Source organism: Apodemus sylvaticus, chromosome 7 (genome assembly GCF_947179515.1).
Source record: "Apodemus sylvaticus chromosome 7, mApoSyl1.1, whole genome shotgun sequence".
Classification (NCBI taxonomy): Eukaryota; Metazoa; Chordata; class Mammalia; order Rodentia; family Muridae; genus Apodemus; species Apodemus sylvaticus.
The window spans coordinates 100,490,810-100,503,149 of NC_067478.1; the positions used below are offsets into that span (position 1 = coordinate 100,490,810).

Genomic DNA, 12,340 nt, shown 5'->3' on the forward strand with positions numbered 1-12,340 from the left:
CTTTGTCTTTGGAGACACTCCCATACACATTGTTTGCATAGCAAGCCATTTCTTTTTATCTGCTTCTCCCTATTTTGGATACCATCCTAATTGTTAGCTAGACAATGTGTAAAACCTTGGGAAGAATCTCATGTGCTCTGTGGCTTTGGTCTAGACATTCCCTTCCCCCTCAAAATCAATCCCACACTTGTAAAAATGAGGAAAACAGAAGCTTCCATGTGTGGTTTTGGTGAAAAGTTAACAAATGTTACTATCTGAAAGTTCAGGACCCAGTGGGTGCTGCTAAACCTGAGGCTCACTGGGCTACACGTCAGATGGGGCCTAACTAACATTAAAGATCGTGCTTTGCCCCCATGCCGTCAGCAACTGCTGGGATTCTGTAAGTGAAATATACCTCCTGACCTGGAAGAACTAGAATTATATAGCAGAGATGAGAGGGCTAAAGACTAATATTTGGCAGGGATGAATGTACTCTCTAGTGGACTTCCTAGGTGCCTAGCATCCTTCTGCATGGATCCATGAATTCACTAATTCACGCATGCTTACGAGATGGGATCCATTTATTACCTCAACTTTCAGAAAAAGAAAACAGGGCACAGGATTGTGAAATTTCCCAATGTAACACAGCTTGGCAGTGGCAGTGCCCAAGTCTGTACTCATGGTCCCTACAGGCTATAGCCTCATGGTGGAGCACCTCAGAGTGGCCATCCCCAATTGTCTACACTGCACTTCACTGTGAAGGCATGTTTGAATGGCAGATGTTACTGAAGACATGGCATCGAGGAAATCTCACTTTGGGCATGTGTACGGGAGGAGGGGTACTGTTCTGGAATTGAGACTCTGTGCTGAGCAGCGGTTTCTCCACTGGGACAGAAAAGCTCTCAGTGCAAAGGAGACCCTACAGCGCAGAGCTGGAGAATCTGGGACACGTCAGAGGCAAGAGGGACTTTCCAAGCCCATCACTCAAAGGCAGCCAGGGCCTGTGTTGATGTCTCCCAGCACACTGACTGCACTTTGCTCAATGGAAACATCCTGCTTCAAAGGCAAAAAGGTGGAGTTACACACTGGAGTCAGAGTGGGATTCCCAAGCAGATACTGCCCAATTCCGTCATGCATAATAAGATTTTGTTAAAGGAACAGTGACCCCCCCCCCAATTGTGAGTCTCTGAGAATTCCCTAAATCAGACAGGGGAGCTGTTCCCAGCAGAGAGCCAACCTGTAACCCAAAATACAGACAGCTCTCAGAGAGGTACAAGTATTCTAGGGGTTCAGACAGACCGGAAAGCGAACCCAAAGGCAGCATGTGCAGTTTCAGCTCAAGGCTCTGAGGAAGCTCGCCAACCCTGGCCTTCAGAACTACAAGCAGAAAGAGGGAACCCCTCTTCCTATCAAACGTTAAGACATTCAGAAACAAAAGTTAACAACCGTGTGGCCAAAGCCTCCAACCATAGGAATTCCTCTGCTGGTGGAGAATGATTAACCGGTGTTACCACACTAACCAGCTGAGAGGCAGGAGCTGTGGAATGGCTCCGCAGGCTGCAGAGAGCCACTCTCCTCCCACCCACGTCTCCTTCTGGGAATTTTCCTCCCTGATCCTCCAATGTGATTCTCCATTGACCTACAACTGAACAGCATGCTAACCAACCCAGGACTCTACTAAGACACCCAAAAACAACCTTCGTTTACCCGGGGACCTGCCATCAGGCTACACAGTGACTGAGAATCAGTCCCTCAGGCCTCAGAGCTACTCTGGGCAGGAAGATTTGATTCGTTTCCTGCAACTCATCTATCACAGTGACATAAGCTCCAGAAGGAACACAGTCTACATCCTCTTGTTCCTAGCTTCCTTCTTCCCTACAGGGATACTGCACAGGGACACTCCACACTCACACCGTACTGCCTCTGACAAGTCTACGAGTTAGCGCCAGTCTTGCCAGGCCAAAGGAGCTCAGATAAGTCATTACCTAGCGTCTCTGGCTTTTGGAAATGTAGCCAATGCTCAGTGTTTGCAACCAGGGTCTCTCCCCATTCTGACAAGTTGGCCGATCTCAATGCTACCTTATGGCGGCAGTGTTTGCATGGAGAGATTACACCAAGAGGCTAGCTTAGGGCAACGTGGGAGAAAGCTCCACTTTTCCTAACCTATTTTTGGAGTATGGGATATCTACACAGATGCACGCTATATTACAAACTTAGCAACCTGTCTCCCTTTTCCTTATTGCTAGCTCGGGTCCATCAAGAGCTTCCCAACACTGTCACCATTTTGTGCCCTAGTACATGCAGACTATTTTGCAACTCGGTTTTCTTCAGAAGCCTGTGAATGTAGGTGTTACATGCCAAAGTCACAGGCTGTGTCCCGAAATGAGGGGCTTGACGGGCCTTCCTTCTGTAGCCAAGTTGTTTATTTCTCCAATGTGTCTTATCAGCAGTGTTAGGTTAGTGTGCCCTAAAACTCATCTACAATCACACCTCAGGAGTTGTGAGTGTGACCTGGGAATTTGTGTGACTTAGGCTGACCCTCCTCTCATCTGTGAAATGGGCAGAATAGCATTCATTCTGACCAAAGTTAATTTAAGAGGGCCGACAGGGGGCTGCTTTTCCTCTAAGTCTGATTCCATTTAGTGTGATATCACACACACACACACACACACACACACACACACACACACACACGGAGGGAGACAGACAGAGAGAGAGAGAGAGAGAGAGAGAGACAGACAGACAGACAGACAGGAAGGGAGAATATAAAACATTCTTTTAAAACGGTCATTAATGAATGGCTTTAGGTATAGACTTTTTTCCAGGTTCTGGGTGAAAAAGAATCTTTCTTCCTTCATAATTACAGCTTAGCTGGTGATGACATACCCAGACACGAATTACCAGTAGGTCACCTGCAGTAGGGTTATGAATGGGCCTTTATCAGTAACTGTGACTAGGAGTATGAAATAAAGTTCAATAATGGTGATTCCCAGGCCAAGAACTCTGTACTGAAGCCAAAGCCAGCTCCTACCCTTCCCCCTACCCTCAGTCACATGTATGAAGTGTTAATTAGTGACAAGAGGCCACCTGGGCCTTAATCCCGCTGTAAGGGACATGGAGATACTCAAGGAGTATTTCCATTCCTTAACATGAAGACCAGATGGTGCATTGAAGCAAGGCATGAAACATTTAAAATTCATTGAGCAGCTACCTTCTTGCAGAATGAAATTACCTAACCTTGGATAAAGCACGATCTTCGTACTCAGTTTCACCATCTCTAAAATGGGGCCAGATAGGCAGGGAGGAAAGGAGACTACTATTTAATAATCCAGTATATTATCCCATCCCTATACCCAAATCCATTAATTGATCAATGAATTTATACATTGAGCTGGACACCAGAGGAAGGGACCCAGGATTGCAACGAATTGATGATCTCAGCATGTAAGCACAGACATTGTGATTAGGTCTATGGTCTAAGCTCTATAAGGAATTCAGGAAATAGTGGGCTGGTGGCTCGCAGTGTTGTAATTAGAAGGGATTGAGAATGCATCTATGAACAAGAGAAAGCAGAGCCTTGTGATGCTATCAGTCCGCTAGCCGTGAACAGTAAGGTAAGGAGGTACATCTTGGCGGAAGCCAACATTGCACTTGATGTATTCTTCTCTCAGCTAACAGGCAGGCCTTCTTTCAAGTCATGTTATCTGCCCCCACATCTCGACCTCATTTAACAAGTTGCCATGGGAGCCCTGCTAAGGTGGATGCAACTTTCTTATCTTTGAAGGAAGAACGTAACTGGGCAAGAGAATGTGAAAATTCCGTTTCTAACTAACTTATTTCCACACTTACAGTGTGGTAACTAAGATATCACAGGAAGGAGGACAATGTATTCCTATGGAGGCAATAAGGCAATAAGGACAGACACCTCAGCCCCTGGCCAGGGGATGTAGAAGATGCTTCTTCTCAGCTTCGTACATCTAAGCACACACATGCAGGCCAGGCCAGACAGTCACGGTAAGCACATGTATGTAGACCAAGCCAGGTGGCCGTGGTGCAGAAGTCTGGGTGCCCCTATCTCAGGTCACCACAAACTGTAGCAATTGAATTTTAGGACAGAAAGGGGTCAGGACCAGAGATAGAAAACATGTTTATACTCATGTCAAAAGCACTGCCAACAGTGGCATGGTGATTTCCACTTCTCAAAGTACTTTTCGAATGTCAGCTCATCTTAACACGCCTGCATGAAGTTAGTCATCCATTTGCAGACACTCTAGCTGTCACCTCAGGTAAGAGACAGCACAGGAGAGATGTGTTCCCTCTCTTGTTCAGATGTTTCTGAGAAGGGGCAACCAGGCCACTGGCTCAGAGAACCTATAGTGGAGGCAGGAAGTCTTCCCTGAAGTCTCATGGGTCTGCTATCACACACCTAACAAACCCCAACCTTTATTTAGACCACAGCAAGAAGAGATTCTAGTTCAGGCTTAAGGACATTTAGAATAAACTGGATAAGACAGCCTCTGGATGGCGGTGGGGGTGGGGGTAGAGTGGGGGGGGTCTTATCCACACCCAGTTGGTGCTCATTTGCTGAAATAATCAATTTATTCCAAGTAGGGGTTTCTTCTCAGCATGTCTAGCACAATGTCTAGCACTCATTTAATTAATCGATTTGGTTCAACTGCGTTTTCACACGTCCCCCACTGTCAGGATAAGGGTGAACAGTTCTACTTCACTAAAGTAGAAAAAAAGTACAAGGTGAATTTGCCTAAAATCACACGGTGTGTTAGAGCCTGGGAGGGGGCTCAGGGAACTTCTGGTTTCTAGTCTATTGTTCTCACCACTACTCTAGTCAGAAGAAGTTAAATCCATAATTGTCAAGAAACAGAACCTAAATGTGAACATGCCTTAATTTTCCCTCCATTGGAAGAGCTTAGTCTTTGAGAAAGTGAAGTAATGATCCCTGTCCCATCTCCTCTTCCCTCCCCTCCCCTCCCCTCCCCTCCTCTCCTCTCCTCTCTGGCTGTTTCACCCCCTTGTCCCATATGGAGAGAGAGGGAGAGAAAGAAGAGAGAGAGGGAGGGATGGAGGGAGAGAGGGGAGGAAGGAGGGAGGGAAAGAGCCTATCAGACAACCTTCAAACAAGAATACCAGCAATCCTCTGGGCTGCCCCGGCCTTCCCCTTCCCTGCTAAGTAGCCCCTCTCCACTCCACTCCATTACATCCAGATGGAGTCTAGTCTAAATTCCAAAGGCTTCCACTCTTCTACCCTTTGAAGAACTTCTTGTACTTTTCCTCATCTTGGATATCTTCAATGAAAATGAGTGAATCTCCCAATAATCTGCTCTCTGGAGATAGAAAAAGATCCTCTTGAAATGTACCAAGTACCCCCCCCACACTAATACCTTCCAAAGAAAAAAGACATTTAGATATTTCAGAAAGGTCTTCAAGTTTGTCTTTTTCTCATAATTCTGTATGTGGTCCTTGTCACCACTCCCAATCATAGATGTATCTCCTGGGCACTCTTTGATGCAATGACTACCCTAGCTAGGGTCTTTGGGGAATGCAATATAGAGAATATCTTCTTGATCTTAGGAGGAGTAATTTTTCTAAGTATATAAATTTTGGTCTTAAAGATTAGTTAATTTTCAGAAAAAGTCCCAAGACTACCCTAACCCACTTGAAAAAAAAAATATCAGTTATGCCAACAGAAACACCAGGTCTGCTGTCCATCTTCAGTCACAGCAAGACCTCACCTATCCAGTTGTAGACATCTTAGAGGGTGGCACTAAACAACATCTGGCTAACAAAAGTTAACAGCGGCTCTTCACAAGTGCACTTTGTAAACCTTGAAAACACTGCAGTCGCACAGAGAGGATCTGATGCTTCGCACACTGAGTTATTCAATAGTTTTGAATTTTTCTCAAACTATTCCAAGGCTCTTGGATTAAGTATGAGCTGCTGCTCATTGGATCACTGGAACAGTGACCTGCCTGCCTCTCCTATCAGCTTCTCCGTCAAAGCCCTAGCTTGGTGAGCTTCATCCATTCTCTGGGTTCTTTCTGAAATCACCACTAATCTAATGAGAGCTTTCACACCGGAAAGAAGACCAATCATAGTGTAGTAGTTGTGGATGTTGTTTTGTTGTGGTGGTGGTTGTTGTTGTTGAGTGTTTTGCTATGGAAGCCCAGAATGGATCTGCGTAGGATTTAGAACACTGTTCCTAAATTCAAACTGCAGGCTGCCATGGGTAACCATACTGTGAAACCCTCCAGCACACAGGCCAGTCAACTCTGCCTTTGAGAAAGCCAGCTTCTGTTTTTGTATTTGAAAAAGCCTCCCCAGAGCAGGCCAGCAAAAGTCCCTCCTGTACCACCCATAAGGCAGTTTCTAGAAATTCTCAGTCATCACAGGTCCCTTCCCCAGATATGAAAGAAGTTTCAAAGATTAAATTTCCTACCACTCTTAAAAATGAACCCTTGAGATAGGGTGATTCTATTGTCTTCCAAAAAATCAGTGGCTTTTCACAAGCAGAATGGCTTGGGGCTAAAGACCCTTCAGAAACCTCTACTCTTCACAAGAACAAAAAGGGACGCCCTTGGGTCTCTGTGCCTTACACTTGACCCGGCCCACGGAAACATGCAATTAGCCACCTAGACAGGGGCTAGGTGCCTACCTGTGTAGCCAGCCAGGGCAGCAGCAGGAATGACAGGCTTGTCCTTGTTGAGGTCAGCACGGTCACGCACATAGTCCTTGAAGGTGCCCTTGGGCTTGTGGCTGGGCAGGGCAGCGGGATAGTCCTCGGAGTCGAAGCTGTCATAGGAGGGGACACGCTGCAGGCTGTTGAAAGATGACTGGCTGCTCCAGGACTGGGTGAGGCGGTCACAACTATCGTAGCTCTCTACGCTCTCAAAAGAGTCCTGGCCCCCGAGTTTACCTGGAGGTAAAGGAGGAGGTAGGAAGAGGGCGGGGAAAAGAGGTTGGGAAAAAACAGCTGTAAAATCCCTCTTATGGAGGACAGATTGCTAATTAGATCTGGAGAGGGACGAAGGGAGAGAGGGCCTAGGGATGCAGGAGTCCCGGAAGCCCTGAGTCTACGCTACGGGAAAGGATGTTGGCCTGGCCACAACAGCAGAGCTGCTGCCACTGCTTGGCTTATAGTTCTGAGCACAGTGACCAAAGTAAGCTTCTGCTCCTCAGATCTGTCATGAGGACAGACCTTCAAGAATTCTAAAGCCATAAATATAGAAGCTTGGAGTGCTACTTGTCGTGAGATTTCTGGTTAATACATTAGATTTAGTAAGTTAATGAAAAAAAAAAAAACACTGTCAAATTGGTTTTTTTTTCATTTTCAGCCAATGAAATTATCTCAGAAGGCCCAATTTGGGAAGATATTTTGAACATAAGAAAAAATATTCTATTAGACTAAGGGCAGATTGGCCTCCCTTGACCTTGGAACTAAAGCATCACCGTTTAGGTACTTTCTCCCCACATAGTAAGTCATTTCTTTATGACATTCAAAAGGAGAAAGAAGTTATGGGGTGCCTTCAAGGACAGTAAAGCAAAACCCACCAAGGCTCAGTCATTCTTGTAGAGGCAGCAAACCGTATTAGTCACCCTCTCCAGTAGAGTTTAGAACTTGGAATTCATGCTCCCTGGACAGGAGAGGCAGAAGGGACGGCTGAGGAGTGAAGGCCCTGAGCAGGGTCAGAAGGCCTTCACTGTGGGAGTTGCTTAAGGCATTCTGAACCGACCACACGATCAATCGTGCAAGTTCATTCATTTCCCAAAGCAGGTTATACACAGCTGCTGTGGTTGTGGCTGCACAAGCATTCCTGGAGAAGTAAGACTCCACTGGCCAAAACCAAAAAATGTCATTAAAGGGGGAGCTAGGGAGGAAACTCTCAAAGGAAAATCAATCCACTGAAGATCTACAAGGGATCCCAGGAACATTTGTGTTTCTGTCCAATGATCAGCTACTTCTCAGGCAGCTCAGGCTGACCTCAGGAGATGGGATGGCCACTCCTACCCAACCTGAGCCAAGAGATGGACAGATGTGAGAAAAGCGTCTGCAGAAATGTCCTCAAATCAATTCTCAACTGTGTGAAGCTGGCTAAACCCTCAAGAGGAGCCTTATCCAACCACATCAGCGTGTTCCTGGCTGAGGATTGGTCAAGAAAATAATATTCAGACATAAGCAGCTGCCCAAATCAAAGGCAAATACCAGGGGAAGAGACTGTCCCCAAAATTAACAAAGAAATCCCAGATAAACAAGTGCTTCTGCTGGGAACATTGTGCCCTGCTGCTCCCTCCTGTGTTGCTGAAGACAGAAATGTCGTCTCTCGGTCTATCCTCTGCTTACTTGTTCAAAAAGAAGGAAATGTTCAGAATGCAAATAAAAGCCCAAGGAGTTAGTGGTCCAGCCTGCACCACATTGGGCCCTTTCCATTACTATTTTCTTAAGTCACATTAAATGTCTCAAAAAAGCAGCCCCCACACAAAATGCCACAGGCTTCTTAGCAGGACAGAAAGTTCCTTTGTGCCTCATAAAAGGTGTGTTCTCGTGCTGGCTATGGATGCTAACTGTCATTCCATTTCACTCTAGCATAAACACACCAAAAGCCTAAGAAAGAAAATCTGTGCTTCCACTAAGGATGGCCTGGCATCTGAGTCACCCATATGTAGGTATTCCCTATCCTTTAGTCTCTTGCAACTTTTCTTTTCTCTTCAGCCATTTTTTGTATGTGGAGGGCCAGGATCTGAAAGGGCTTCATTTAGTGTTAAGTGCTAAAGTAGGCGTCGCCATTCTCTTGCAGCCTCACCAGATGCCTCTCGGTTCAGCCTGTGGTTTAGAGCCGAGTGCAGCTTTCGTCTTAGTTCTATTTCACAACCCTGGAGCTGGAAGCCTTCATTAACGGGTATTTTCCCCAAAACACTGACTTGAATCCAAAAGGATCAGACACTTGGTCTTGCTTCTCTATTCAATCTGGAAGGCACGCATCATCCCCGAGACTTGCACTGACCATCTTTTCTAAGACATGCCTCTGCAAGGTCCTTCCAAAGCTAATTGAGTCCACCGAACAGTACTCTGAACAGGGGAAGGGTAGCCCCACAGCCACCACAGAAAAGACTTACACAAAGACAGGCCTTAGAGCTCAAATGAGTGGGACAGAGAAGTACTTTGTATACTGTAACACAGCATCTGAATACTGTGATTATTAATAGCTAACAGTAATGTCTTCAGTCTAGACCAATCACAACAGTCAGAATCAATGGCCCTTTGGCCAGCCGTGTTACAGCACATCTACCGTGCAGCAAGCAGGCTTGCTCAAGCTGGTCTTCCCCATAAGTCTGTCGCCTGATCTTGCAGGAGGTGAATGACAGCAGAGCCACAAAGAAATACCTGGCGTCCTTCAGTAGGGATGAGTTTGGGTTTATAATCATTAGTTAGGGTTTCAAGGGGGAGTGAGGACCCAAGAACCAAGAAGAGAGGGAGAGAAGGGCATTTCCACAAATGCAAAACTAGCCACAATTGTAAAATGATATGATTACAGATCTACACAGATTTACAACACAGCTGAACCCCAAACCCACAACTTGGTCTCTTTAAATATACAGATAGACAGCCCCACGAGGAAGAAAATGGAGCTAGGACTTCAAGCTACTTAAGAAGAAGTACACAGATGCATGCACTTGAGGGTATGTATTTAAATAGACACGTACCCAAAAATAAAAGACAGGCAGAAAGGGGAAGACAGACCTGGTCCCACCCATTCCCTTTGGTTTGAAACACAAACAACCTAGGAGCATAAGAAGGATGATCTGGGTTCTGATTTTGCAGGGGCTTTCCCTGTTCAAGGCCAGAGAGCTCTCCCAAGGCTTGCTGGGAGCAAGCATGAGCCACAGTAGGGATGGTTCACGATGGCCATGGGGTAACTCTACCTTTGGCTCTCATTCTTTTGGAGAACATTGAGCAGGTTGCACAGGGACTCAGTCATTCAGTGAGCAAGAATCACTACCCTCCTCTTCCTGTCTTAATACTTTCCCACCAGGAAAGTCACCTCTAGGCTTTTCAGAAGCTAGTGGGCTTTCCTGCATGAAGAAGCCCCTCCTTCTAACAGACTTCACTTTTTCTCAGCAGCAAGACAATCAGAACATGCTGCTTCTCGTAGTGGAATGTTCACGGTCTCGCCTTAAACATCAGGTACATTTTACCTTTGGGGCATCAGGTCAGCGAGACCTATTTTGAAACACTGACTTCACTGCCAGCAAATGTTTTATCACTGTTATAATAGCCTTGTCAACAAGAGTGCCTTCTTTTGGAAGCCTCTGGCCACCTTGTTCCCTGGTCTCCTAGCTAAATACATATTTTTACCACACTGTTGATGACCAGTTCCAAATAAACCATTGGTTAACCATCTCGTATCTTCGCAAACCAAAGAAGTAGCAAGTGGCTACATTCCCAGAATGAGCAACCAGGGTTCATCCCAGGTACCAAGCCAGGGTCTACAGTATGACCCAGGTGAACCCTGAAAGGAATGTCAAAGCACACACCAAATTTCAATAGGATTATGACCTCAAGCAAAACTGTCTTAAAGAAACTGCAGCCTGCCTTTCAATATCTACCTAGAAGTAATATGTAGGCAAACCATTTTATCCTGATAACACATTTGATTATTACTCTGCCATACTGAGTTCCATCATGGACCCCAGGATCTTTGTCATCATGTTGGATAAAGCTAAAATCCAATGGCAGAAAGGGCTTCTTGTCTATACACTTGAAAAAATAAAAAGCTAAGACCAGTGAATATAAGAGTGACAAGAAAAGAAAATGGGACCTGAACAACGAATGGGCTGAGGTCATTCTCATACACCCAAGGAATCGGAAAGTCAATTTGACCTACCACGACTGGCTCTCCCCATGCACATGTTGTCTGGAGTTAACACCTCTTGCTTGATGGCAAAGTAGTCTGTCTGCAAGGTGTCTGTCTGGAGAGGGTCCCGGAGAATGACAGAAGGGTAGTCATTCTCATACTTGAGGGACAGGAGTTCTTCCGAGCTGATGGGATGCAGCGTCTGATAGGACTCTGTGATAAAGCTGGGCTCTGAGAACTCTGAGGGAGGAACACACTGAGCGTGCTCGATACCATAGCCTAGAAAAGGAGAATGTTTACAGCTGGAGACACTGGTACCTGAAAGAAGCAATTCTTACTACCTATCAAGTCCCCACCATGTGATAGGAGCTGACTCCCGTAAAAGAGAAGAGTAAGTCAGAAGGACGTGGGTTCAACCTTGATGTACAACTTGCTATCTGCAGCCCTTGATAAAATACCTTCCCTTTTGGCCTTAATTTACTGGTCTATAAAACAAGGCTGATCAAGTGTTCCTAAGCACACTGTTGAAGAATAAATGAGATTGTGTGTTTATGTATGCACAATATCTACAACATTTCTGGCACTCTTGCAGATATGTGGTGAATGTAACTGTTACCATTGAAATAAAAACTGTAATAAGCAAGAAGATTAAAAAAAAATACATCACACCTCTTTAACGCTACCTTTGAAGTCAGGGCCTTCAGAGAAGCCAATGACAATTCATTTTCTCTGGAAAAAAAGTTATAGTGTGCTAAACTATATTGCACTTTAAAAAAAGTTTTAGTTTCTATAACAGAATGTGATGCTTCACAGTCCATGCATGGAATCCAGAGGATTCCACAGCAACTCCCATCATCTTTAATAATAGGCAAGGAAAGCATGTAGGCCAAAATCAAGTCTCTAGCCCAACCTTCTCCCAGTCACAAGCACACATGGAATTAAATTAGATCAAAAGCTGCCCGGGGTGTGTTCCTTCCCAGTTTCAGGAACTTTGTAGACTGATGATCACACAAATAAACTTAATGTTTGTGCTTTGTGAAAATAAAAAAGAGTAAGTCATAAAATAAGTAACAAAAAGCAGAATATAATAAGAAAAATTACTTTCTATAGAATTATTATTAAAGCATCTGAGATCAAGCCAAGGAGCCTTTCCAAGTTCCCTACCATAAAGAGCCAAGAAATGGAAGGAGAGTGGAAGACAGCACTTACTAATGAAGTAATCCGAGGTGTAACGGGATTCTGGGTAGGTAGGGTTGACTCCATTAACCTGATATGGTTTCACATCCTCTGTAAGAAACACACCAGGGAATAAAATAAAGATAGCATGCATGTGACACTTGACCTACAAGGATCTTGACCACAAGGACCCCAAGGGTCTCAACCTGTTTTTCCCCTAAGTCTCGTGTGTAAGCACACTACAGGAGTTGGGGCCTTGGTTGTCTGGATGGATCCAGCCTTCTCTCAGGATGGCATCACAAAAGTACGGCTGAGCT

The 12,340-nt window shown here is 45.2% G+C and overlaps 1 protein-coding gene across 5 annotated transcripts in view; it reads right to left on the reverse strand.

Moving 5' to 3' along the window:
- Ets1 (ETS proto-oncogene 1, transcription factor) overlaps nt 1-12,340 on the reverse strand; it is a 120,504-nt gene that overhangs the window by 10,875 nt on the left and 97,289 nt on the right. For 3 of the 5 annotated variants that reach the window (XM_052188744.1, XM_052188746.1, XM_052188748.1), the window contains 3 exons: nt 12,057-12,134; nt 10,878-11,126; nt 6,650-6,910 (listed from right to left, as the gene is read on the reverse strand). In XM_052188744.1, the coding sequence (XP_052044704.1) occupies nt 6,650-6,910; nt 10,878-11,126; nt 12,057-12,134 (588 nt within the window). The remainder of the gene's footprint in view (nt 1-6,649; nt 6,911-10,877; nt 11,127-12,056; nt 12,135-12,340) is intronic. The other 2 variants (XM_052188747.1, XM_052188749.1) reach the window with 1 other exon arrangement.